This window comes from Macaca fascicularis, chromosome 8, assembly GCF_037993035.2.
Source record: "Macaca fascicularis isolate 582-1 chromosome 8, T2T-MFA8v1.1".
NCBI classification, from domain to species: domain Eukaryota; kingdom Metazoa; phylum Chordata; class Mammalia; order Primates; family Cercopithecidae; genus Macaca; species Macaca fascicularis.
The window spans coordinates 90,499-118,448 of record NC_088382.1 but is presented as its reverse complement, the minus strand read 5'-3'; the positions used below and the strand labels follow the sequence as shown (position 1 = coordinate 118,448).

Below are 27,950 nucleotides of genomic sequence, written 5' to 3'. Positions count from 1 at the left end.
TTCTCTATGAAACTGAAAAAAGTGGTTCTAATTAAACATTTAAACATTCTTCCATATGCTTTATAAACAGTTGAAAGTACAGCTCTACTTAGTGTTAAGTACTTTAACCAAATGAAAGGTTAATTATACAGACTGGCAATTATAAAAAATAAGGCTACATATTCGTGGCATCATGAATAATTAATAAGAACCGTTTGATTTCATTCAGACCAGGGATTCTGTGCTAATAGGCTCTTAGCTGTCTTGAAATAATGGTGAAATTTTAAAATTACTTTTGTACTTAAACACGTCCCCGAAGTGAAGCACAGCGGTTAACATCCATCATGGTGCCCAGCAGAGCGACCCGCCATACTATGGCCGACACCCTGATTCCCGAGGGCTGCATCCCGGGGCTGTACTCGTGCAGAGAACGTTCAGGAAACAGACCAGGTGGCAGGAGGGGGTCTTGTCCTCAAGGAACCTCATGAGTCTTGCTAGGGGGACAAACAGCGAGAGAATGAAACCGGCAGCCACGGAATCTGGACAGCGATGCCCAGGCCCCGCCATGCATAACCCCTGGCTGGCACCTCCCTGAGACCCGTCTGGCACAGGCAGCGGCAGGGTCCGGCCCTTGGAGCGCAGGGATGGCAGAGCAGGGCCATCAAAGCGGGTGGCATGCCGACAGCGGCTTCTCCGCAAGAGCTCCTGGCTCTCAGGGAGCTGAGGGCTCCTCAATGGGAAATTCTGGCTGAGCTCCAGGGGAAAGCGGGTGGGAGGCCTGTCTCCTCTGCCCCCATCTCCTCTGCCCCAACCCTGGAAGAGGGTCAGATATCAATGCTAACTCTTGTGCTGACTCAATTAAATCAAACAATTCAGAAAACAAACTTGCTTTAAGTATTAATTTCCTAAAAAGAACTAACATGAATTCAAATAATTCACATAATTAAAATGATTTTAATTGTTAATTTAATTAAAACATCTCCGTTTTCACAGCATCATGTACCCTGGTACTTTCTCCTTATTGCATTTCCCATCTTCCAGGGCAGGTTTCCTTCCACCCAGGGCAGCAGCGACTCTGGTGTCTCGGGTATTCCCAGGCTTCCGTCAGCCCCTGGGGGGCTTACAGTTCTGCAGCGGTCTCCATCCTCATTAATCTGCATAAGAACATCCGTCCGCAGGGATGTCCTGTGGCCCCGTGGCCACATCTGACGTGCAGCTAAACGCTGGGCGTGTCGCCTGGTGACAGCAGATGACACAACTGTGGGCAAGGTAGCACCTCTGGGCGCCGACACTCTCGATGAGTTTTTTACAAGACCATTCTTTAATGGGTGAACCCTGAAAGGAAACACTAAAGATTGTTTTTAACTATTTTTATATCGAGACAAATCTTTGTCAAACGTTCACTCAATGCTAAATGTCACTTCTCCAGCCAACCCCTTTAAGAATACCTAAAACTTAAGACTGGAATGACGCTTTCAAACACATACTCTACTCATGCATTCCCGGGAGCAGAGAGCAGCTTAATGTTTTCACGCTACACAGGCATGAAGTTTGGCGAAGGCATTTTAATATTTTTACCTGAATATTTTAATAAAATCAAAAGATTATTTTCACTCTAATACTCTACTTAGAATCTAATTTTCCATTAAATAAACAGTCAATGTTCAGTAACCCACATGCTGATAAACTTTTGAAAACTTTAGAAAGTATTAAGTATAATCAAAGATTACTTTTAATTTTCGAGCTGGTAAGAGCCTGTGTCAGGGAACAGAGTTGAGATTGAAGAGATAAAAGCACGATGATTTTCTTAAAGAAAAGCGAAATTCGTAAAAGAGACCAGGTGATTATATAAAGAAACACAGAATCCGTTTTCAGAAATGGCAAACATTGACCACAGAACACCAGTGTTGCCCGTGATGAGAGAAACAGTTAAAAGGAAGAATTCACGGTGGCCCAGCATAGATCAGGTGTGGGAGGACAGAGACGTGATGAAATGATCCTCCTGCTAACTTCCCAGAAAGGCACAAATGGCCAGCACTGTAACTGAAGACCACGCAGGCACCAGTGTGAACTCAGACTCCATGGCCAGCACCGTAACTGGAGACCACATGGGCAATGGTGTGAACTCAGACCCCACGGCCCGCACCGTAACTGGAGACCACACGGGCACCAGTGTGAACTTAGACCCGACGGCACGTGCCTGGGCTGCTCCAGCCACCACCAGAACCTGTTCTGCAGCTGAACTGGAAGCTGATTCTGGAAGGAACTGAGGAGCATGAGGACGAGATCCTTCTACCTCAACAGGGATCAATTTTTTAATGATTTCTTTCTTTTAGAAAACTGTTAATAAAATACTTTGTTCTAAAATGACCAGGATTTCAGCAGCCTCTACATTCCTTCATGTCAATCAAAGCTTAGGCACGTGGGTTACTTCACTGTTCGCGACACCCTTTTGAAATAAAACCCGGGGCCGCCTGTGTACCCAAGAGCCTGGGCACTGAACATTCAGACAAAACGTCCAGGGCGAGAATGTTCACGTCCCAGCGGTGCGGTAGAGTGGATGGGGGGAGTTCGAGCCACAGGTGGCCACGCCTCCCCTGCCTCCGGCCAGTGCCCACTGCTCACGCACTCCTTCCTCGGCCCATCCTGAGCCACGGGGCCCTCGCGTAACCAAGGCCACTGCGGTACCTCCAGGAACAAACTGGTTACAGGTGGACTGCTCTCTACGCAACGTACAAAGATTGTTTTTAAAACTGCTCGTCTCTGGAACTTATCCCAGTAACAGGCTAGATTAAGAAAACTGACTAAAAACAGTAGGAAGAAAAACTCACTCTACCCGTTGAGGCAAGAGAAATGCACACAGCCTCTGAAATAACTGCAGAGGAGTTTTCCTGGGTTAGGTACGCGGTGGGGTGACCCTACCCCATAGCGGGGCGATGGCACATGGTGGGAACCAAGGAACATCTCCGAGTAAATGTAGGAAAATGCACTCAACTCCCAAACAGAGAGAGAAACTGCCTTTTTCCTTAAAAGCTTCTCTCTTTTATTCTCAGAAAGACTCTCTTTGGTGTCTTGACTGCTGAAGGGACAAGCCTGTCATCCCCAGAAAGCAGCCCTGGACAGTCTCCAGATCCTATGGCCCTCAGGCCCACCTTGCCTACTGATGATCCCACATTACGAAACCTAATAATCAGAAAAAGCCTCCCAGTCCGCAGCTCACAAGTGACATTTTATTCAGGGAAATGCTAATAAAAACCTGGGGCTCTGTGTAAACGCTGTCCCCTAGGTACTGAGGCTCCACACAGATGGCACACAGGGAGACAGGCCTCACCCCTTCCTGGTGTCCCATGTCTCTCCTCACATTTTATTAGCTGAGTTTTGTGACGGTTTGTTACTTTTAACCTGACTGTCCAAGGCAGCTGCACTAAACTAATTGTCCAGGGCAGATCCACTCATAATGACCATCAGCTCAGAGTTGGAAGTAGCACTGGAGAATGAGGTGGTGTCAGGGCACTATGCTTCCCTGCCCTCTTTTCCAGGGATGCCAAGTAAGTTTCTGCCATGGCTGATGATGTCAGCACTACACTAACATTACTTCAACGGCAGGCCACCAATTAATACTTAATGAACAATGCCCTTAAGAGCAAAACCCCATCTCTGCCAAAAATACAAAAAATTAGCTGGACGTGGTGGTGAGCGCCTATAATCTCAGCTACTGGGGGACTGAGGCAGGAGAATTGTTTGAACCCAGGAGGCAGAGTTTGCAGTGAGCCGAGATTGCACCATTGCACTCCAGCCTGGGCAACAAGAGTGAGACTCCATCTCAAAAAAAAAAAAAAAAAAAAAAGAAAAGAAAAGAAAGAAAGAAAGAAAGAAACGATTCTCATGACCCTGTCAACATCTTCAGTTTTTCCCAAGGATAGTGTAAAATTATCACACAAAACGTAAACCCAATTAGATCAACGTTCTCTCCTCACCAATCCATACCTAAATCCATATTTCAAAATGGTCCTCAATTTTTCACAATTTAAGAAGACTGAGAGGAATAACCATGAACAAGCAAGGTTTACACAGACGTCAGTCTTCCCAACTCTCGCTCAGGAGCTCACCCCAAACTCCTCCTGTGGAATCAGCCCGGATAACAGTTCCTGGTGGCCGCACAAGAACAGAGGGTCCCACGAACCCATGACAGACCCCACCATTCAGCCCCAGGCAGAGGAGGGAGGTGGACGGTCACGAAAGACAGAAAAGCAGGGAACTGTGATTCTTCTGAGTTAATGCAGGTGATTGGGCCAAAAAACAAGGCACATCCACCTGTGAATGGGGTGAGCTCCCAGCTGGCTGTGCAGAGGCTGTAGATATGAAGGAACTCACTTCCCTGCACACTGAAGTGCATGAGCATCTCCACATCGACCGCACCTGGGCTCTGCTCGCCCCTCACAAACTAAGATGACAGTGGCTGCTTCTGGACAGAATGTCAAGGACAGATGGACAGACATCCTGGACAGACACTGTACAGAGACCAGGGGCTGGGAAGGGGGAAGCGGCACAGCCTTGGGGCCAGCAGGGGCGAGGCCAGGAAGCCTCGGTGAAGGCCTGCATCTCCTCATCCAACAGAAGCAGGAGGGGCCACCCAGTGAGGGCTGCAGCTGCGGTGAAGTGGCCAGTGGGACATAGCAGGAGGCCGTGGCCAGCCTTACCCCCAGCCCAGGAGGAGGGGCCCAGCTGCGGGCACTGCCCCGGGAGCCAGAATCCTGAGCCCCCAGGGAAGGTGGGAAATTGCCCCTGGGCACTGGGTGCTCAGGCTGGAGGTGGTGAGACCTCGAGGCCCTGCAGTCGGGGAGGTGAGGGCAGAGATGGCCAAACTGCAGCTCAGTGAAGGGCTTTGTCAGGAAAGGCCCTCAGAGGCTGCCTCACCAGCCAGGGGGAGGTTACTTCCAGCCCAGAGGCTCAACAGGGCCCTCGGTGGTGATGCTTAACCTTGTCCTCTGACAGAGGACCATCGAGACAGAGTCACTCAAACCTCTGCCAAGCTCTGCACCCAAATGAAGCTGTTACCACAGACGCTGAGGCAGGTAGTGCTCATCTCAACTCTGTACAAGTGGTTTATTTAGCCAGTTCTCCAAATTCTTAATGACAAACCACACTAAACGTGTGTTTTCAGTATCACCTATGCTCATAGCTATGTATAAAATAACTACCACAAGGAAAACTAGGTGGTGAACCCAGGAGGAGGAAATCCCCACGACGAGTCGAGAGAACACCAACGGACCGTTGGCTCTTCCCGGCTGAACCCAAGAGCACTTGGCTGGGCTCACTTCCGTTCTAATTTCCAGATTTATTTTTACTTTCCCACATTTTCATTATGAAAATGTTCAAACATATTTAAAAAGTGGAAGAACAGTACAACGAGTGGTCAAGTTTTCTCCACGTGGAGCTCCAACAACTGCTAACATTTCGTTAGATTTGCTTTCTCACTCTCTCTGTAGATCAGACAGAGAGACAGATTTGTTTCTTCTCTGGAGCCACTTGAAGGTGAGAGGCTCCTGCTGCCTCACCGAGTCCTCAGGCACACGTTCCCTAGGAATAAAGGCCCCTCTGCAGCCGCAGTACCATCATCAGCAGACAAGAATGATTTCAGAGCATCGTTGTCCAGGTTATGTTCAGGTAGCACAATCGTTCCGAAAACGTCTTTTCTATCCGGGCCACACACTGTGCTGAGTGACTCTCCTTCCCCGTCTTAGTCAGGGACAGCCTCGCACCCCTTTTATCTGTGATCTTCACTTTTCGAGAAGATCATTGCATTGTCCTGCAGAATATCCCCTACCCCAGAGGCATCTGTTTCTAGGGCCATCATGAAATTCCCTACTATGCACCTCCATTCCCTGTAAACAGGAAGTTTCAGTCTCGAGGCGCGATCACCTTCTGTCAAATGCTTCTCGGCAGCTTCCGGGTGAGGCTGCTGCTTCACGAGGGGCGCGAGCTCCTACTCCTGGTCACTGACGGCACGGCCGCGACCAGCACCACACCCCGAATCAGAAACGTCTGGAGGGGCCGCGGGCAGCCGAGACACCTGGAGGTGCGAACGGCACAGGCGTGGGGCAAGAACAAGGTCAAATCATAACGGAACGTCTGATTCCAGACACTTCCACCTGGGTAAGATGGTGACATCTCCCTAGCAAGTATCTGAAGCCAGAAAGCATGACAGAAAATTCACGACCTGCCTTCGTTCACCCAGGCTGCTCTAACAACACACCACAGGCTGGGCAGGGGCTGGCAAATGACACAAGTTCATTTCTCACAGCTCTCAGTCTCAGTCTCAGGCTGGGAAGTCCATAGTCAAGGCCTGACAGGTTTGCCTGGTGAGGGCTTCCTGGTTCATAGACGGCGCTTCTCACTGGGTCCGCACACCATGGAAGGAGCGAGGGAGCTCTCTGTAGTCCCTTTTCTGAGGGCACAAATCCCATTTATGAGACCCTCACGACCTCCTCACCGCCCAAAGCTCCCCCTCCTAGCACTATCTCCTCGCGGGTGAGGATTCCAACTTGTGAATCTTGGGGAGACACAAACATTACAAAAGCCCATCATTTAATTTTTTTTAAAGGCATTTTTGCTTCTGCAAAGTCTCAAGATAAAATCAAAAGAAAGAGGTCTGAGTCAATCCACACAGTTCTCCCAAAAAGGGAAGTGATCAATTGCCACCACTTTTTATCCGAGACCTGCTGGGTGCCCCGGTCTGCATGACTGATTCTAAAACGCCATCCTCTCCTCTGCCACTCAGAGGTCAGAGTCAGTCCAGAGCTTAACACCAAGGCAGAGCTGACTGAATGACACCAGCTAATCCAGTAAGACAAGCCAAGACTCCTGCCCAAGGCCTAATCCTTCCCCCAGGGAAACATGGAAGGGCCAGACACCTGGCAGCCCTTCCTTCCTGCTCTAAAGCCCCAGAGACACAGCGCCGGCCAGGTGTGTGCCTGGGGCAATGCACAGTAACGTCAGCTGGGCACCGAGTCTGAGAACATGTTATCAAGTAAAAATGAAAACAAGACTGCTGAGAAAAGTTCATGCTTAATCACCTCTGGGCTAAATTCTAAATACAATGTTATTTCAGAGCTAGGTGGAAGTAATTCCTTAAAAATATATATGAACAGTGACTAGCAACCAGGGTGATAAGTACTCAATATGTGTTTGATGAATAGATGAATTTTTAAAATTTATGAAAAGAGCACGCTCTATTTAGGAGAATTCTATTTAATTGGATGTCCTAACTAGACAGTGGTTCCTTCGTGCTGACAGCAGAGTTTGTTTCAGTTAACTCAAAAAATGGTAAGTCACTCTAACAGAAAACCAAAAGGCTTTACAGAGAGTCAAATTATGGTGCCAATTCAACCGTGCATGGCAATTTCACCTTAATATTTAAATTCTCGAAGCACCATACTCAGAAAACAAGACATAACATACATAAATGCATCGACTAAAGCACCATCATCTAGAATTTGACAAAGTTTGACTGTGAGTTTCAAGAAAAGGGCTGATGAGGCCAAGAAGTTCCTTCCCCTCTCCCCTTACCTCCCATTTTGGTGACCAACTTAACGCAGAGAAATTCCTGTTTCAGGTTTGCACACATTGGAACAATCCTGGTATCTATTCCCCCAAGACACCAACAGGCTGAAGTCTGCAGGGTGCACATATTGAAAAATCACAGGAGCACTAGAGTGGCGGAAAGAGGTGCCCGTGAAGACGTCATCCTTTCTAAGACAGGGTCTGATTCCGCCTCCGGGCCCTTTTGCAAAAAGCCATTGGTACAAATTCATAGCCACCAGGAGGAAACACGCAAAAGACCCCACTGCCCTCCTGGCTTCCCAGAAGGCCTCAGAAGGATGAGACATGGAGCCTGCGTGCAATCCTGGACCCTCCTCCCTGCATTCAGTTTGACATGTGTCACTTGTTTGACTGACGGAGGTCCCACAATGGGCACAAGGAGACCCGTCAGGTCAAGAGGGTGCTGCCCGGCTCATGGTCCACACATGCGGACCTGTCAGGTCAGGATGCCCGGCTCATGGCCCACACGTGGGGATGCGTCAGGTCGGGAGGGTGCTGCCCGGCTCACGGTCCACACATGGGCATGCGTCAGGTCAGGAGGGTGCTGCGCAGCTCTCAGTATCAGCCACATATGCACATTCTCCACTGAAGCCACTGCATGAAACCACTGCATGAAGCCACGCTGGAAGCACTTTCTGGCAGGTTTAGGAGGCTCGTGTCCAAGGTCATTAAACACATGGCAAGCTCGCCTTGGAGGCATTTTACTTTGCTTATGACAATGAAGCATTCTCATTGCACTGAATAGAGCACGCTTTCTTGTTCAGTGCCTCGTTGAAATAGGCATTTTGTACCTGTCTTACAGATTACATCAAGGCCCTAATACATTTAGACCCTTGTCTCAGGTACACACAAAGCAGCGGCATCTCTAGAACATGTTTTGGACCACGGGAGGAAACCAAATCGCAGCATTATCCATTGATGTTGCTTAAAGTGTATTTCCAAATGTGTCTCCCGAGCCCGGCCTGTGTTCACGGCTTCCGCTGACCACACGCCATCTGCTGGGCACTCTGTGCACTTTCTCTCACACCCGCCACGTCTGTGGTCCTGTGCCTATCCCGCCACACGTCCCCACGTGGCTAAATCTCCCACACTCACCACGCCTGTGGGCCTGTGCCTATCCCTCCAGGCGTCCGCACCTACCACGTGGCTAACGCACACTTCCTACAGGCGGCAAGTGCCTGAACATCCCCACGGCTGGAGGGGCTTTGGGTAGGTTCTACAGAACCCACAGACAGGCATGGCCACCCCGCCCACGGCCACCAGAGGCTTTGCTTTGTCTCTAGAGGTGCCCTTCGATGAGGCGACATGGCAGATGACCCAGTGTTAGGTAATTAAGACTCAGGAAATCACGGCCGTCTTACCTTTAGAACTCACCTCTCTCCCCAGCACTATATCGCGAAGGGTGGGTCGCCAGAGTTGGGGAAGAGATGCCCAAGGCTCCCTCCTGCCCTGACAAGCTGGGACACTGCTCCCCTCTGTTGGTTTCTCACCGCACCTCAATAAACTGAGCTCACAGCAAGAGGCAGGCATGGGCTGAGTAGAAACACACAGCAGACCCCGGGTGGGCAGGACAGAGGACGAGGGTGCTCGCGGAGACGAGGGTGTGCCCCAGGAAGAACGTGCACGCGGGGTAGAGGGTGCGCGCGGGGAAGAGGGTGCACAGGCCCCGAGAACCTGGTGGCAGCAAGGCTGGTCAAGGCTGAACTCCAACAGAGGCAGCAGCAACGGTGTTGGGCAAGTCACAGAGAAAGCACCACCCAGAGGGGCTGCATGAACCAGCAGCGACCCCAACCCAACGTGCTCATCGGACTGGGCACACGCACACGCTGTGGACACGTGTGAATATGTTCCACTTAACGTGATGTTACATAATAATCAACAATGTTAAACCCACGACTTCATTACATGGCATCTGGCACATTGAGACTTTTTATTCTGTCTCTCTTCCTATACAAAGAAGTGGAAAATAGGTCCAAGATCATTCACAACAAATTATTGCTAATTGAAACAAAAAAAAAAATTCCTACCCTCACCTTGGAGGATCTCAAGGCAACACCTCTTTCTTTGAGGTCATGGTTGGGACCCTCTCCGGACCCCTAGATGGGTCTGAAACTGCAAGGAATCCCCAAATGGGCAGTTTTGGGGCCAGCACAGATGCCAGCCACACATCCAGGCAGGTCTTGGCAGGTTGCTCCGTGACTTCGGCTGGGTCACTAACCTTTTCTTGCACTCAGAACCTGCCAGGAACGAGGGCACTGGCCCGCACGTCTCTGCTCCCAAGGATACATCCCCTATGTTCCGCTGCACTCTGGGTTCCATGCCTTAGATCCCAGGCACCTTAAAGTTGACGTTTCCCCACCAGCCCTCATGAAGTTGATACTCAGATAACGTCCTTCCTCTCCCACCTGGTCAGTACCCGGGGAGAAAGGAACCCGGGTCTCAGATTGATTTTCTGCCAGTCCATCGAAAAAACAACTGGCCAGCAGCACTGGTGCACAGCACTGCCAGGTTACCCGTGACGAAAACAAAGCAAAACGAGATATACTCAAGTCAGCTGCGGCAAGTGCTTCTACATCCCTGCTCCAACAAGGAAAGACAGGAGGCCAGGAGTGTGGCTCACGCCTCTTGTCCTTCCTTGTTGGGTCAGGGGTACAGAAGCATTTTGGGAGACTGAGGCAGGACAAATGCTTGAATTTGAGACCACCCTGGGCAACATAGCAAGACTCGTCTCTACAAAAAAAAAAAAAAAAAAAAAAATAGCCAGGTATGGTATCGTGCCTGTAGTCCCAGATACTCAGGGGGCTGAGGTGAGACGATCACCTGAGTCCAGGAGGCAGAGGTTGCAGGGAGCCAAGATTGCACCACTGCACTCCAGCCTGGGCATCAGGGTGAGACCCTGTATCAAAATAAAGAAAAAACAAAAAAAAAAGATAAGAAATACAGGAGACCACTAATAATTCCAAATAGTGCCTGCTAATTTGAAATCTTTTCCAGATATGGTGAAGGAAATCATTTTTCTTCCTACGCCCATTCTAAGGAAACGTTTCTATTTTTCTGCTATACAATGTGGTAACCTGCCATTTCAGATCCAGGCCTCTTTAAGCAGGACTTGCTGGAGTGCCAACAAAGCAGCGCTCTGAAACCTCAGCATCCTCAGCATCACCCTGGAGGGCAGGTGAAGGATGCTGGGCCTCCATCTCCAAAAGTCACACTGGGGTGGGGCAGATCTGGGGTGAGGCAGGGTTTGCATTTCTAGTCTAGGGCCACACCACCCTAAACACGCCCATCTCATCTAACACATACCAGAGGGAGAAGCCACGTAGGGCAAGTCACAGAGCAAGCGTCCAGGCACCAGGTCACCAGTTGTCTATTTAAATGCAAACCCGTCAAACAGCTTAAGTCAAACAGGTTCACCCTCCTAACACATTGGCCAACACAGCTAGTGATAAATATCACTGCTGTTATACCTTCTGCTCACTGATGACCAGAGCAATGGCCTGAAACATCAAAGCTGAAGGGTGTGTGCCACGGTCAGGGCTCTGAACACCCCCACCCAGGCCATCTCACACGGGTGCCTTCACTGGCACCGGGGTCTCACAGACCAGCTCCACGCTCACACTTACTGGGACGCAACCACCCTTTCAGCCCTTCATGCATCTGTACCCTATAGCAGTGTTCAAGGGAGGCTAATTTAAGTAAGAAATGTAATACGGACATCTGTGAACTCTTCCTCCATATCCACTGAGTGGCCGTCCAGAAACAGAAATATTAAAAAGAAAAAGAAGATTTAAGAGTCAAACACAGGGCCGGGTGCAGTGGCCCATGCCTGTAATCTCAGCACTTTGGGAGGCCAAGGCGGGTGGATCACATGGGGCCAACAGTTTAAGACCAGCCGACCAACATGGCAAAATCCTGTCTCTACTAAAAATACAAAAATCAGCCAGGCATGGTGGCACATGCCTGTAATCCCAGCTACTAGGGGGGCTGAGGCAAGAGAATTGCTCGAACTGAAAGGCAGAGGTTGCAGTGAGTGGAGGTTGCAGTGAGCCTAGATCATGACACTGCACTTCAATCTGGATGACAGAGCAAGACTCCGTCTCAAAAAAACAAAAACAGGCCAGGCACGGTGGCTCACGCCTGCAATCCCAGCACTTCAGGAGGCCAAGGCGGGTGGATCACAATGTCAGGAGATCGAGACCATCCTGGTTAACACTGTGAAACCTCGTCTCTACTAAAAATACAAAAAATTTAGCAGGGCGTGGTGTGGGCACCTGTAGTCCCAGCTACTCGGGAGGCTGAGGCAGGAGAATGGTGTGAACACGGGAGGTGGAGCTTTCAGTGAGCCTGGATCGCGCCACTGCACTCCAGCCTGAGTGACAGAGAGAGACTCCATCTCAAAAAAAATAACAACAACAACAACAACAAAAACAAAAACACAGAAACTCGTGGAACAAGCCCTTGCCCCACTCCATGTCAGCTGTGCTGTGCCACCCAGGAGCATGCCAAGCTCAAAGAGTCATCCACCTGCCTTGCGTAAACGATGTCAAAACTCAAATCACAGAGACTGAGATTCCCTAGCCCTCGCCATGTGCATGTCACTCACAAGCAGGCATGAGGACCCCCGCAATTCACAGGGAATCCCTCTGGCCATCTGATGACCATCCATACATAAATAAAAAGCATTAATTCCAGCGGGGTTGCAGAGGTGTATACATCAATACTTGTTAGTGTTCACAAATGTTCCACTTGCGGATAGAGTGACGTTACAGAATTGGGAAGAACTTCACAGACATACGAGGGGTGCATTTAAGGAAAAAGTGTAAGGAAAAGGTGAGAAAATGGAATATGCTAACCTCTGTCTTTTCATCACCCTCTAAATCTTATGATTCCAGTTCTGTTCATTCTGCAGTGAAAAATAACAAGTGATTCACACTCAGACACAAGGTGGCTTAGGAAACTATGGCTGTTTTACAAAGATGAAACAATTTCGAAGATCAGGATTCCATGAACGTACTTACTTAAAGAGAGAAGAGACTGGGAGTTACACATCAACTTACCAAGGCTGTCCCGAAGTCCAGGAGCCCCTTAGGAGAACAGAGAATGTGCAGTCTCCACAGACCAATGCAGGTGGCTGGGCCCAAGAGTGGGGACGGGTAGGCTGCAGGAGGCTTGAAGAGGGAGCTGTACCACCAGCCTCTCGCAGAAATTCCTAATTAAACCCTGACAGCAACTCTGTTTAGTGAATTGTCTCCTGGTAACTAAGAAGAGTGAAGCTGTTGAAAGCCTACAGCCAACCCTCTGGATAACAGTTGAGATGTATTTTAGAGAAGGAAATGATCCTGTCACAATCCCAGTCCTGCCCACAGCTGCAAGCACGTCCTGGGAGTGCGGCTTCTTGCTCTGTCAGCACCAGAGCCCACTGTAGTGCCACACGGGTTCTGCCCGACCTTCCCACTTCAGGGAGTCTGGGCAGGTGCAGCTGAAACACCCAGGGGGCAACCCCCACCCTCACTTCTCAAAAGTACATGCAGAGGCAGACAGAATGAAACACGGCCCCCAAACCTCAGACGTACGGTTCAGCGGCACGGCCCACCATAGAGCCACATGGGATTTGCCCGACGCCCCCAATTCACAGAGTCTGGGCAGGTCCAGCTGAAACAGCACCTGGGGGGCAACCTCCAACCCCACTTCTCAAAAGTACATGCAGAGGCAGACAGAATAAAACACGGCCCTCGAGCCCCAGACATAAAGTTTGGCACGGGCATCTGTGAAACAAGAACAAAAGTCGCATGGGAAAGTGAGCACAAAAATGAAAAAAAATAACAGAATTACAGTGAAGATGGATGAGATGGGGAGGATTGCGAGGAAGTTGAGAAAGGGACTGAGGACCTGAAGGGGGACATAAGGGCTGGACATTCCCGACAAGGTAACAAACACACCTCTGGATGAGGTTGGACATCATCTTCATTATGGAAATAAAGGGGAAAAGCCTGAAAACATCAGTTTCCTACCAAGAAGCAAAAATCAAACTGGCTTCAGATTTCTCCTCTACAACACTGGGTTCCAAAAGATGAGGATGTGGCATCCGTGGGGTCTTGAGGGAGAGCTGGCACAAACGTCCCAGACCTGCCGTCTCCAGAAGCAGCTGAAACAGCCTCAGATCCAGCAAACTCTTGTCTTGAAAAATCTATCAGAGTACACCCCCTTATCAAAGGGACGCGTGGCTGCAGGGGTTGTGGTGTAAGGCAATTTAGAAATTTTACTCCGTGCAGACCCTAAACTTGGGAGGCTGCTGGTCACACCCTGGGAGGACCTCAGCCAGCGGGAAGCCCTGTGCCTCCTCTCTGCTCCATCTCTAATGCCAAGAAACATTTTATGCATAATATTACGTTATTTCCAATTTGTTAAATTGTATCTATTAAGTCCATAAAGAGACCAAGAAAATGTATAAAAACATTGATGACTTCACGGTGGTATTATAATTAATTTTTAAACAAAACATGTTGTCTAAATTTTCCAGACTGAAAAAATACTCTTTTTAGCAAGAAAGGTGCTTTTAAAGTCACCATAAACAATTATATATCCATCCTACGAACGTGGTCTTAAAACAAAAAGTGAAGAGCAAAAACAGCAGAAGGAAGTGCATGAATATGTTGATAACGTTTATCTCTGAATGGGGGCGCTGTTTTGCCTTCCATTTCCCTATGCTTGAAGTGTCACCTCTGTAATGTAATAATAGAGCAAACACCATAGTTGAGGAAACACTGCTGCCCACTAGGACATAAACCAAGTCTCCTCCACAATGCTGCGACCCCAACCTCTGATTTTATCTTTTAAATCAGCTAGGTTCTCTCCCCTAAAAAGAAGCATATTGTATCATTACTCTTTAAAGTTAGGTGACTTAACAGGCATACAGACTTAAACACCTTCTGGAAAGGTGATGTGTCAAGTTTAACTAAGATTTCTTTTGTTCTGAAAAGAGCAGGGGCACGTTCCCAGGTGAGGGGACTCCAGGAAACACTGGCTGTGTCCGATGGGCCCTCACCTGGAGAAACAAGCGCTCGACGCCTCCACCCTCCACCCGGACTCAGCAGGAAAGGGATGCAGAGCTGAAGACAGACTCATCTATAAAAACCCCAACGGCTGTTTCCAGGAGCTACTCACTGTCCCGTGCCGCTGCACCCTGCTCCCCTGTGCAGGTACCGGAGCTGCTGTCCAGGCTTCCCCAGGCTCTCCACGCCTCCTTCCACCCCACGTCAACCTGCACCACCCAACTACCCACCGTCTCTTACTGACCACCGGCCTCAATTCCCGCATAGCCTGGAAACTGCAAAGCTGCCTGGCAGCAAGAGGGGACGGGCAGCGAACGCACCAGCCAGGTGGCACCTGCTCCCACCAGACTGCAGGGTCACAGCCCCTGCCTCATGGAGCCGTTGTTATGCACAACTACACTGGGAAATCAATGCAGCTTTAGCTTTCCTTTGGTGCTAAATTAACTTTATAACACTTGGTTATAACATACATTAATTTTTACAGCAATTACTAAAATAACAACTCATAATGCATTCATTTACCATATTCAGAAAAGCAACTGAAAAACCAAACACACAGCAGAATTTTATAGGACTGTAGTAGTTTTTGTTAGGTTGTCAAATTATTTTAAGCTCAAAATTAAAGTAATTAAATCTGTGACTCTCAACTGGGGGAGGTGGGCACACACAGAGAGGGGAAGTTAAAATCCTTTTTTTCTTCCAAACCTCACACAGACCCACTCGGCTGGTCATTCCCATTGCTGGAATTATGTCCTGTTCCTTAGGTTAAAAACAACTGCCTTCATGCCTATTAAAAATAATGTTTCTTCCTTTCCTGAGTGATTGTGAAATGAGCCATGGTGGCAAGGTAGGCACGAACCGAGGGAAACTGAGTCCATGCCCACATTTGATGGTGGGCAAGAACAGAAGGAAATTGGGTCCATACCCACATTTGATGGTGGGTGAGAACAGAAGGTAACTAGGTCCACATCTATATTTGATGGTGGGCAAGAACAGAGGGAAACTGAATCCGTGTCCACATTTGATGGTGGGCAAGAACAGAGGGAAAGTGTGTCCAAGTCCACATTTGATGGTTAGCAAGAACAGGGGGAAGCTGGGTCCACGTCCACATTTGATGGTGGGAAAGAACGGGGGAAACTGGGTCCACGTCCACGTTTGATGATGGGCGAGAACACGGGGAAACTGGGTCAAAGTCCACATTTGATGATGGGCGAGACCAGGGGGAAACTGAGTCCACATCCACATTTGATGGTGGGAGAGAACAGGGGAAAACTCGGTCCACGTCCACATTTGATGGTGGCTTTTAATACACTGCAGCCTGTGTCCCCTTGACCTTCACGAATTTTCAGGTAGTAAGAAAGCAATTTTTCTTACTGGAAAGGAGAAAACTAAGTGGCTGCAAAGTAATATAATTTCCTTAAAGCAAAACAACAGAGAACCAACTTTGACTTTTTCCACATTACCCAGTAATTCTAAGACTAAGGGTTTTGTCATGTTACAGCAAATGCCGTTCATTAGGGGGAAATTGGAAGTCAGAACAGTGTGTGCTATTCAAATTCTCAATGAATAATTAACTCAAATGGGTTCAGAGTGCTACAAAATGAAATTAATTTGTTTTTAGTTTAACCCCAAATCCCCAATCCCTTGCCAAATGATCCGCTATGTATCCTACATAAAGGACAGGGTCTTTCTGGCAGAAAACCATTAAAAGCTTTTATTTGCAGTAAGAGAAGCATGCCTTCTTATCAAACAGGTGCATGGCCCCCTTGCGGGGGGGTCACCCATCACCTGCATCCCCGTGTGTCACGGTGTTGCCGCACACCATTAACGCATCAAAATGGAAAAGGAAATGTAAGCAGTGTTTGCTGTCCAAAGTTCACGTCAACAACTCCTTATTATGAAGGCACTTCTGAGCCTTTCCTCCTGCATCTGGGAGCTGCCAGCAACCCAGTTCCAGGAGAGAAAATAGCTCGACACCTCCTGCAGCCCATGGAGTCCTCTTGTTGGGACAAGGTCCCCCCAGGAGAGAGGAGCCCCCAGCAGGGTCAACACTGGAGGTCCTGGGGGTGGGTGGTGCTGGGGAGGCCATGCGGGGAGGGCTGTTCCCTGTTCCCTTCCCCTCAGGAGACAGCTGGCCCAAGGTGACACAGGACCGGATGGGATTTCAGGGTCAGGGACCACGGAGCCCGGGGCTGTGGACCACACCAGCCCAAAGCCACTGCATGCCCCAGACCGGGGCTGTGGACCACACCAGCCCACGGCCACTGTATGCCCCAGACCAACACGAGAAGAGTGCAGACCAACAACATCTTCGTCTACGGTAGGTGTCACGGTTATCGTTCCTAAGAGAGTCCACGGCCACTTCTACCAGGTGCCCTCCACTCTTCCCCTGCCCCAGCTGGTCCCCCTGTGACAGCCGTGTCTTTGAGAACGGGGTGTGGAGCCAGGGGGAAAACACAAAATAAACCACCTGCTACTAGAAACAGCCTCGCTGTCCTCAGGGAGCCGGTCCCGGGGCCAGCCTCGCTGTCCTCAAGGAGTCGATCCCGGGGCCAGCCTCGCTGGACTCAGGGAGTCGGTTCCAGGACCCCATGGACACCAAATCCAGGCACATTCAAGCCCCACAGGTGGACCTGCCGAACCTGCGTGTACAAAGAGTCGGCCCTCCGACACGCGTTTCACATGGCAGGAACACTGTATTTTCTGCGTGTACAAAGAATCAGCCCTCCGACATGCGTTTCACGTGGCAGAACACTGTATTTTCTCCCTGAGTTTGGTTGAAAAAATCCACCTATAAGTTGACCCGCAAAGCTCAAGCTTGTGTTGGACAATAGTCAACTGTACGCAATTGACACTGATTCCTACCAACAATATCCAAATCTTACCATGACCAGCACGATAAAGAGAATGAGCAAAATTTAAAAACTAAAGCAGAGTTTTTTCCTGCTAGTTGGGGCACTGCGTATCCCCTGTGGGAAAGACAACACTGGCTGCTGACCAAACTCCATCGGCCTCTTCCTCCGTCCTGAGGGCATCTTCCTCCATCCTGACAGCAGCCTGGGCTTACCTCAGTCCCAGGGCGGGGGAGGAGGACGCACTGTGCACCCTCCCAGCTCTCCTCCGCCCCTTCCCTCAGGCTGGCCCAAGAGCAGCCTGAACAGTCAGGTGCTGGGAACACCGAGCTGCCCCTCCTCGGCCCACAACCTCAGGCCACCTGTCTCATTTGTGACGGAGAAACAGAGCTGCAGCTGCAGGCGGGAGGCGGGACACGCTGGGATCTACCCATGGCCAGGCCGAGCTACTCTGATCACTCAAGCTTCACTTTCATCACTTGCTCTACCAAATAAACTAGAATAAAATATGCCACTTCCTCCTTTGCACACACTCCCAAGCCTCCCATCCCACTTCCCGGCGCTGACCCCATAAGAACACTTTCTGTGCCTTTCCAGGTATTTTCTATCCTCCTCAAGCACAGAACCACATTCAGAGTGAATTTTTTTTTTTTTTACAGAAATGGCACCAGGGCAGATGATTTTTTTTGTACCATTTCTTTGGTTTCTTGGGCATTTTCCGCACCAGGACAGATGGGCTCTGCTCTCCTTCCTCCCCACCGAAGGCTGCCTCACAGCAGCCACACACAGAGCCGTAAGCCCTCGCAAGACTGTGGGTGTCTCGGGGTGCCCCACGTCCCCAAAGACCAAGGGGTCACAGATCCACACTGTCCAACAACACTTCAGACATGGCCTCGAGCCTGGGAACCCTGCTGGCCAGCCCAGGCCAGCAACAGAATAGAGGTGTGAGAGGTAACATTTGCACTTCTTAAAAAAAAAAAAAAAAGGCAGATATTCAGTGCCACATTTAAAATGATCATGGCGGCCAGGCACAGTGGCTCATGTGTGTAATGTAAGCACTTTGGGAGGCCAAGGTTGGCAGATCCCTTGAGGTCAGGAGTTCAAGACCAGCCTGGCCAACACGGTGAGACCCCTGTCTCTACTAAAAATACAAAAATTAGCTGGGCATGGTGGCAGGCACATGTAATCCCAGCTACTTGGGAGGCTGAGACACAAGATTCTCTTGAACCCTGGAAGCAGAGGTTACAGTGAGCTGAGATTATGCCACTGCAATCCAGCCTGGGTGACAGAGCAAGACTCTGTCTCAAAAATAAAAATAATAAATAATAACAAAAGAAAAAATATATATGCATTCCTAGTCCCTTGGAGCTGCAGCAACAAAGCTGGTGATATATTTTGGGTGTTTCTAATCAATGTTTTCCATGAGCTACACTGCAAGTCTCAACCTTGACCCTGCTACAGTAATCATCTATTACAAATTAAAACAAGAGCCATAACTCTGTCTCCTACTAAAATATTCTAACTGAGACATGTTAACAGAATACATTTCTTTGGGTGAGAAAGTATCCACCAGGGTGGGGAACAGACGGCCCACCGATTGTGCTGTGGCCCTAACCACCAAGGACTCATGAATCATCCACAGCAAGGCTGGTGACTCAAAAAGAACACTAAATTGCTCTTTGACATCAATTCTTAAACCTTGAGAAACCAAAGTTCTCTTTGTAACAGACTTTAAAAAGGATGAAGTCAGAAGTAGCTCAGCAGAGATGCACCAACTCTTACCTGGGAGAGACACTCCTTGCTAATCACGTCTGGATTAACGGATGTGCTAAAAGCATCTCTTCCAACAGAGACACAAACTGAAAACAGGAATGCCATGAACACCTTCCCCAGATAACCCAGTCCTCACCCATCCACCCCTCAGGAGGTCCCCAGACAAGTCCAATAAGGAAATGACCCCACAGCAGATTCAGGTGCAGGCAGTGAGGGTAGTGGCGTCAGGGAATTCCGCCGTAAACCTTGGCAGCACGCAGGGAGGTGTACCCAGCTGGACAGGTGAAGTCAGAAGTGCAGGATGATCTGGCCATTCCAAATAAGCAGGGCATAACAATTTTGTTAAAATGAAACCCAGCCTTTGAAAAGGCCCGGACTTCCCACAATGTGTGGTATTTATAGTGTGGAGGGCACTGTAGAGAAGTTATCAGAGGGTTCACGACGGCAAGATCCACGGAGGCTCTGCCATGTGCCAGGCATGAGACAACAATTCACACAAAACACCTCATTTCACCCTACACAGAGTCCACAGACTGCTCCACAGTCTCCCAGGTAAGAGTTGGTGCATCTCTGCTGAGCTACTTCTGACTTCATCCTTTCTCAACTGCTTCATGTTTCACCCTACACAGAGTCCACAGACTGCTCCACATTTCACCCTACACAGAGTCCACAGACTGCTCCACATTTCACCCTACACAGAGTACAGAGACTGCTTCACAGAATACTACCAAAGGGGACCATCAAATGATCCCCAAGAAGTAATGAGCGCCTTAAAAGTAAGAAAGCCAACCTCCTCCCCCTCTATTAACTTCCTCTCCTCATTTCCGCAGAACCAAAGAAATATGAAGGGCCAGTGACGCCCCACTGAAGAACGCTCTCCTGGTGGTTACACTCTGTACATAGGGAGAACAACACTGCTCCGTGCTGCATGAGGCTACTATTCTATACTACACTAGTACGATCTGTTTGTTCTATTCTATACTATTCCATTCTCTATGATAGAATACTACAGCTTCACTCCATACTATAAAACGCTGTACTATCTGTTCTATTCTATTCTATTTTCTTCTATACAGAAAGGAGTTAGCCAGCTTGCTTTAGGCAGACAGTAAGGGAAGGGTCCCAGAGAGCCTCCAGCCCATGTTTTGTGCAGATAGGGGGACTTGCACGGGGGGGCCCTCCTAAACATGCTCACAGCAGACTAAAGGTCCCCATGCACACGAGGGAATGGGGTGGAACCACCAGATATTTGCTCCTTAGACAGCGAGACCAGCCCCATCAGCTTCTATATAAAAGCCCTTGTAGTCAACTGGGAAGGGGGCGACCAGCAATCTGCTCTCAGGACCCCTCTTTTCGCTGAGAGCTTAACTTTTAGCTTAACGAGTTCCACTGCACTCACTCTTCGATGTCCCCGTGCCTGTTTCTTCCTGGTCATTAGACAAGAACCTGGACCCAGCTGAGCTAAAGAGCAAAACTCCTTGCATCAGTGCTACAGAACACTATCCTCTCTGTTCTGTGCCATGCGACTCTACTATTCCACACCACACTACGTAATATTAATACTATGCTGTGTGTTCTAATCTAGATTGTATTATGCTATGCAATACTACGTCATTAGTTCAACTGTATACTCTACAATACTATCCCACTTGTTCTATTCTAGACCATGTAATACGATTTTTCCTATTGTATACTATACTACATAATGTTACACTGTTTCTTCTGTTCTATGCTACCCTATATAACATTATGCTATTTGTTCTATTCTGCGCTACTCTATATAATTATATTCTGTTTGTTCCATTCTATACAACACCTTGCATCATTTTACCATGTTCTACGATACAAGAGTAGAGTCAGTTATACTTTCATAATCTTTTCCAAGCTCTTACCCAGTAAGAAATGTGATGTTTTACTATGCCTCACATAAATGCACATTTCATGATAATCAATGCCACTTCCTATGGTTGTAGAATTCTGTCTCTATGATTCTACTGATACGGCTTCTTTGGGCTTTTCTTTAAGTCCTTTGCAGTGTCTGGTTTCCTAGTGAAAAGATGACTAAGGTCCCGATAAGATCCTACAAAACCAGCATTCACACAGGCTCACCTGTGTGCACTCTGCTGGACTCCGTGTTGAAGGAGTGACAGGAAGACAGACGGCTGTCGGTGGATGGAAGGCAACAAGCACAGAGTAGATTCCAGAACTGAGACATGTACCAAGGCTCTGGCACAGCTGAGGGTCGATCCCAATTCTAGCCTCTCACAGAAAGGCAGAGGGGACTTAGCACAAAGAGCACGGAACTTTGCTTTAATAAAGCAAATGCTTACCATCCACTGTGAGGAGCTCAAGGAGAAATGGCAGTAGGCTCTACTAATGATACTGCTTTAAAAAATGGAAGGGAGAGGGTACATTTTCACATGGGCCATGTGGAAAGTTGGCTGGACCTGCCGCTGGACCTGACACTGGACCTGCTGCTGGACCTGCCCCTGGACCTGTCGCTGGACCTGCCGCTGAACCTGTTCCTGGACCTGATGCTGGACCTGCCGCTGGACCTGATGCTGGACCTGACGCTGGACCTGCCCCTGGACCTGCCACTCGGTCTGCTACTGGACTGCTAACAAATGCTGCAGATTTTTATGTAGAAAAAAGTACAATGCGTCTGAGAGCAGCTGTCCCAGCTCTGGATGAAGCCGGCAGAAAAAGGAAGCAGCAGAGACGCTGGTATCATTCAGTGGGCAGAGTCAATGACCCTCCTCTAAGTCCAGCAAAGCTCAACCTGCATGTCTGCAACTAGAAATACCAATCATAAGCCAGACCTCCTGGCAAATACCATTGACCTGCTGTAATTCTGTGTGGTGTATTATGTCCCATGTACAGGAAATCTTTCACAAAGCCTTTAACCAGGAAGTACTAACATGACTTTTAATGCAATATAACAGCTTTGCACCCATTTAACATATATTTAACCCCAGTGGTATATTTAAATATATATTTTATAGAACATCAGGCATGTTTACCTAATGGCTCGAACTTTCACAACGTCTCTCTCCCTGAGAGGACAGCGGAGGATCCCATGCACTGTCTCCAGGAACATGCCCCTCCCAGAGAGGATTCACAAATCAAATGTGCACATGCATGCATGCACAGACACATATCACACACACACACACACACATGGACACGCACACCTATATGCAATACATACATTCACACATGCACACACGTTCACATAATCACATAATACCACCACATAACAGACGCGTACACATACACACAACACTCAAACACACGCACACAAACATACAACACTCAAACACACACGCACAAGCATACACACAACACTCAAACACACATGCATATACATACACATTCTGACACACATACATACGTAAGTGTGTAGACATAACATGCACAAATATACATGTATAACTATATACACATGAGCATCCATGCATGCCTACTTGCACATATGTGCAGTCGTGCCTAAACACGTAACACATGCACACACATACATGCAACACAAATACACATGCACACATATACACATGCATGCACATGTACATTACACACAAAGGCACACATACATGCACAACACATATACATGCAATACACACTTTCATACACATAAATGCAAACACACATACATATATACATCCCTCAAAGACCCCATTATTCAATTCTAAACAAAGTGGTTTATCCCCCAAATGTACCTTCCCGTAATTAATAAGCTCTACTGCACATTTCTTGTTTCAAATAATGAGGTCTCACACACAGCACACACACATTTATACTCCAATACGTGTGAACATATAAATAGAAATAGGCACACGGGCACGAAGACCCTCTTCTGTAAAGGTATTCTCAAACTTGAACTGAACGAATTCTGCTAATTATAGTCAGAGTCAGCAAAGATATATATTTGACCTCGGAATGAATATACTCGTTCTTTTCGTTACCCCTGGCAACAGCAAGAATGTAAAACAGTTGTGCGATATCATGTCACTTATTCAATCCCACTTCCTGGGATCTGACCCACTTGGAATAGCGTTTCTGTCTGAGTGATTTCCTTCTGACTAAAATCATGAGACGATTCCTTCTCTTCCTGCTTTCTCTTTCCCAGGCCTTTTCACTGCCCTTTCATCATCTCAGAAATAAATCATACTTGTCAAAATGGAACGCAAAGAAACAGCCTTAGGAGAGAATCCCACAATGGAATGGACCCAAGAGAGGAAAAAATATTCTTTTTGAAAATGTACAAAAGGAAAAGTCAAGAGGCCTGGGTTCCCTCTCATGACAGAAACAGACGTCAGCATAGCAGGTCGCTCAGCACAGTTCAGCTCTGTGTATGAAACAGAGATTCTAGTCCTTGTCCCTGTTTCAAGCTCTGTGTATGAAATAGATTCTAGCCCTTGTCCCTGTTTCATGATGTTGCAGTGAAGGTAACAAAACAGACAAAGGGCACAGGCTGCAGAAAAGGATTTTAAAAGGATGACTTTTAAAATGTGAGCCTGCTTTTCAAGGGCACAATGAGGACATTTTCAAGTATATTAAAGCTGATTTATAAGAGATAGGTATAAAGACTCTACAAGGTCGTTAGACTTTAGACTTACAAAGAAAACAAATCACATTCTCCTAGCATCACCAGTCAGGTGTTCCACAAATACTAAGAATAGCCACTGCAACGGGGTCCACTATGAGGGGTCAAAACATAACCCATGAAGCATGGCCGAGAGCTCCTATAACCTGATTTCTAGGAATCTAATTTTAAACATCCTCACAGCTAGCACATCACAAAAATACAGAGCTCCAAATGCTGTAACACAAGTGCTAACAACACCTAGCCAAAAATATACGAGGCATTTCAGGCAAAAATCCCAGAATCAGAAGAACACAAGTTTTCTAAGTTCTTCAAAAGCCGGTGCTGGTTGAGGCTCCTCTGCAGACTTCAACAAAAGACACGCTAGAATTAGCCATTGACGGTAACCCTGAGTCAACACGCACAGTGTTCGGAAAAGCACAAGGCCTGCTCCGGCTTGAGACCCCTGGGAACTTTCTCTGGACCGCACCGAGTGGACGACTTTGAGAACTCAAAATAACCAACAACCAGTCCATGAACAGAGAAAGAAGACTGCAGCCTCCCTGGGGACCTGGCTCCATGCCTGCCCCCTTTCTTCCGGATACCTTTGCCCTTCCTGGCTCCCTCCTCCACCTGGAGATGCTCTGGGTTCAGGCCCCTCTCCAGTTGTGTCTCGGTCCACAGCTGGCTACCTGTGTGAAGCACCAGGCCTTGAAGGACCATCTCCACCTGCTTCCTGCACTTCCCACCCACTTCCACCATGACACCCAGGCTCTGGCTGCTCTCAGGGATCAGGGCCGCCAGGCTCCCCCACAGGCTCCAACTGGAGTCCTGCCCCCTGGTTTTCAGCAACACTTGGGACTTTCTCCTGGAAACTCTCGGCTCTGGGCTTTAGTGAACTGCGCCATCCAGCTCTTCTCTGGATTCTAAGCAGGGCCTTCTCTGGGTCTTCCAACCCTTCCTCCATTTCCAAATGTGGGCTTTCCTTTGGCCTCCTCTCTCCAGACATGCACGCCTCACACTCTGGCTACTTGACCTGCACTTCTACCTAAGAGGCTCCCAAATGCTCCCTGCTCCAGATTTTCCCCAAGCCTCCTCCTGTATTTCCAAACTTGCAGCTTGCAGTGGTGTCTCTAAGTATCTCTGAGTCAGGTCCACACTTGCTTCTCCTGATTTCCGGCAAAGCGCAACGGCGACCTCGGGGTGCAGACTCGCAGCTTCATCCGCCTTCCTGTACTCCCTCTTCCCCTCCTGACCGAGGCACCGAATTGCTCAGCTCACTGGCTGCCTTCTCTCCTCCTCCGGCCACGGCGAGTGCCCTGCATGAGCCTGCCCTGTCACCCCCCGGCTCCACGGCATGCCGCACATCAGAGACACGATTCTCTCCGAAACCCTCAGTGGTTCCCTAGTATCCCACAGGTAAGGACTTCCACATTCTGGCCCCAATCTAACTTTCTGGCCTCAGATATGCACATGCATATTTTATCTGTGCAAAGAGAGTACAGGCCTCACACCCGCTCTCATTCCTGGGCTCCTAGTTCCTCTTAAAGGTGCTGTATGAGGTACCTATGCACTTTCCAAACACTAACTGAATATGCGCTTGGAGAACACTTACTTGATAATTTTGTGGCATTGCCGGATAACGTGGACAAAGTGAGAACTACGCAGGTGTGTGGACGCTGCCTTGCCCAGACCTCACTTACCCAGACACTCCCAGATGCTCAAGGTGACCAGCCCTATTGGCGCACAGGCAGGCGCAGGCTGCACCCCCACAGCTGGGCCCCGCGAGCTGAACTATAATTACGAAGCAGTTGTTTGCTCCTAAATCTGTTTATGCTGGTGCATTTGTTACACATTACTGAAACCAACAAAGTATGACTCCAAAGAGAGAATAATTGTATGAAAACTAAGTTGGATGCCTTTCAAAGACTTAATATAGGGGAATTTTTTTTTCATTTTAATCTTTTTAAAATTGCTATCAAATTAGGTATGGGCAAAAAATATATACAATGTTTGAGGAAATAATTTTTAACGGTTTCATATCTAACATACCTTGCTTCTCTTGTGTTGCCTATTCTCTTCTAGAAGAATAAAAACTGTGGCAGGCCTGCGATGGCTGTGGTTGAGGAAAGAGGCCACAGCCACAGCCAGCAGAACCATGCTCAGCAGCAGCCTAGCCCCGCGTGGAAGAGGCGTGAACACTCTCGGGAGAGGTGGATGTGAACTAACGGTTCCCAGCTCTGACCTCTTTATCTGAATGCGGTGATTGGTTTTATCTGAATGTCAGACAAAAGGGTGTCTACGTCCAGGAAAGACTCTAAACACTCTGGACGCTGCTGCGGCAGATGGTGACCGTGACCCAGTGATACCACTCTCCAGTGGGCAGCCAACCCAGTCTCCTAACCGTAAAGGACATTCATAGCAACACTACGAAAAAGAAACACTACTGTTCTGACCCAGAAAAGTGAAATGTAAAACATAAAATACACAGGTTCTAACTAAGAGGCAGACAGACCGGGCACGGTGGCTCACGCCTGTAATCCCAACCCCTTGGAAGGCCAAGGCGGGTGGATCACTTGAGGTCACGAGTTTGAGACCAGCCTGGTCAACATGGTGAAACCCCATCTCTACTAAAAATGCAAAAATTACCCGGATGTGGTGGCGGGCACCTGTAATCCCAGCTACTTAGGAGGCTGAAGCAGGAGAATTGCTTAAACCTGGGAGGTGGAGGTTGCAGTGAGCCGAGATCACGCCACCGCACTCTAGCCTGGGCAACTCCTTCTCAAATAAAATAAAATAACATAAAATAAAATAAAATAAAATAAAATAAAAGGCAGAGAAACAAAGGAGATTTCCTCTGATCTTAAAAACAGAAGTATTTGTTTCACAGCGTGGATAATTGAAGATCTGCATAGAAATCACCTAGGGTCCCGCCCTCCCTCACAACAGACTGGGATAGAGGGAAGGAGGGCAGGAGGTGGGCCCCTTGTCCACGAGAGCCTCCTCCCACCCCATCCCCTTCCTCAGGAGGGCGGCCTGCCCAGTGCAGGCTCCCTTCTCCCCAGGTAAGACCCTGGCGTCTCTACAGGAACACCCACCTCCCTTCCCTGCAATCCACTCCAGCTGCTCACGGCCAGTCAAGGGGGGCGCTCTTCAGAGAGGAGCAAACGGTTTGGAGGACAGCCTGAACTCCAACGTCCCAGGTGTGGCTTGCCAGGAAGCACAGAGGAAGGATGCAGGTCCCCAGAAGGAGGAGGCGCAGGAGGACGATGAGAGAGAAGAGAGAGAGACAAGAGAGGCAGACTGCCCAGCCGGGGGCTGAGCACAGGATCTGGCTGAGGCCCCCTGGGGAGGGGCAGAGGCAAACAGGCTGCTGCTTCTAGGCTGCTCGGGAAGATACAAGCTTGAAGGGGCTGCAAGGCAGGACTCACTGAGGAGCAGTCATGTGGATGCCACGCCTCTCACATGGCACACACTGACAACATGCAACTCACATGCAACACAACACAACACGCATGTACAATGGGCTTATACAACACTGACAACACACACTGCACACAAACACACACAACCTATACAACACATACCCAATACATGTGACTCACAACACAATGTGCATTTATAACACACTCATACGACACATAACCAATACATGCAACTCACAACACAACATGTGCGTACAACACACTCATACACACATACAGCACACGTAACTTACATACAACACAACACGCACGTACAATGCACTCATACAGCACACACAACACACAACTCACATACAACACGCACATGCAACACACTCATACAACACACAACACTCATACAACACACAACACACGTAACTCACAACACAACATGCACACACAACACTCATACAACATACATACAATACATGCAACTCACAACATACACACACAACACACTCATACAGCTCACGTACAACACATGCAACTCACGTTCAACACAACATGCACGTACAACACACACAACACACGCAACTCAACACAACATTCACGTACAACACACTCATACAACACAACACTCATACAACGTACACACAATACATGCAACTCATAACACAACATACACATACAATACACTCATACAACACAT

The 27,950-nt window shown here is 48.5% G+C and overlaps 1 protein-coding gene and 1 pseudogene across 1 annotated transcript in view; one reads left to right on the top strand and one right to left on the bottom strand.

The window, feature by feature from the left end:
- Positions 1 to 917: 917 nt before the first annotated feature.
- LOC135964871 (uncharacterized) overlaps positions 918 to 27,950 on the bottom strand; it is a 45,547-nt gene continuing 18,514 nt past the window's right edge. Inside the window, exon 5 of the mRNA XM_074000132.1 lies at positions 918 to 1,327. Within this exon, the coding sequence (XP_073856233.1) occupies positions 975 to 1,327 (353 nt within the window). The 3' untranslated portion in view covers positions 918 to 974. The remainder of the gene's footprint in view (positions 1,328 to 27,950) is intronic.
- Positions 16,623 to 26,233, top strand: LOC135964576 (uncharacterized; annotated as a pseudogene).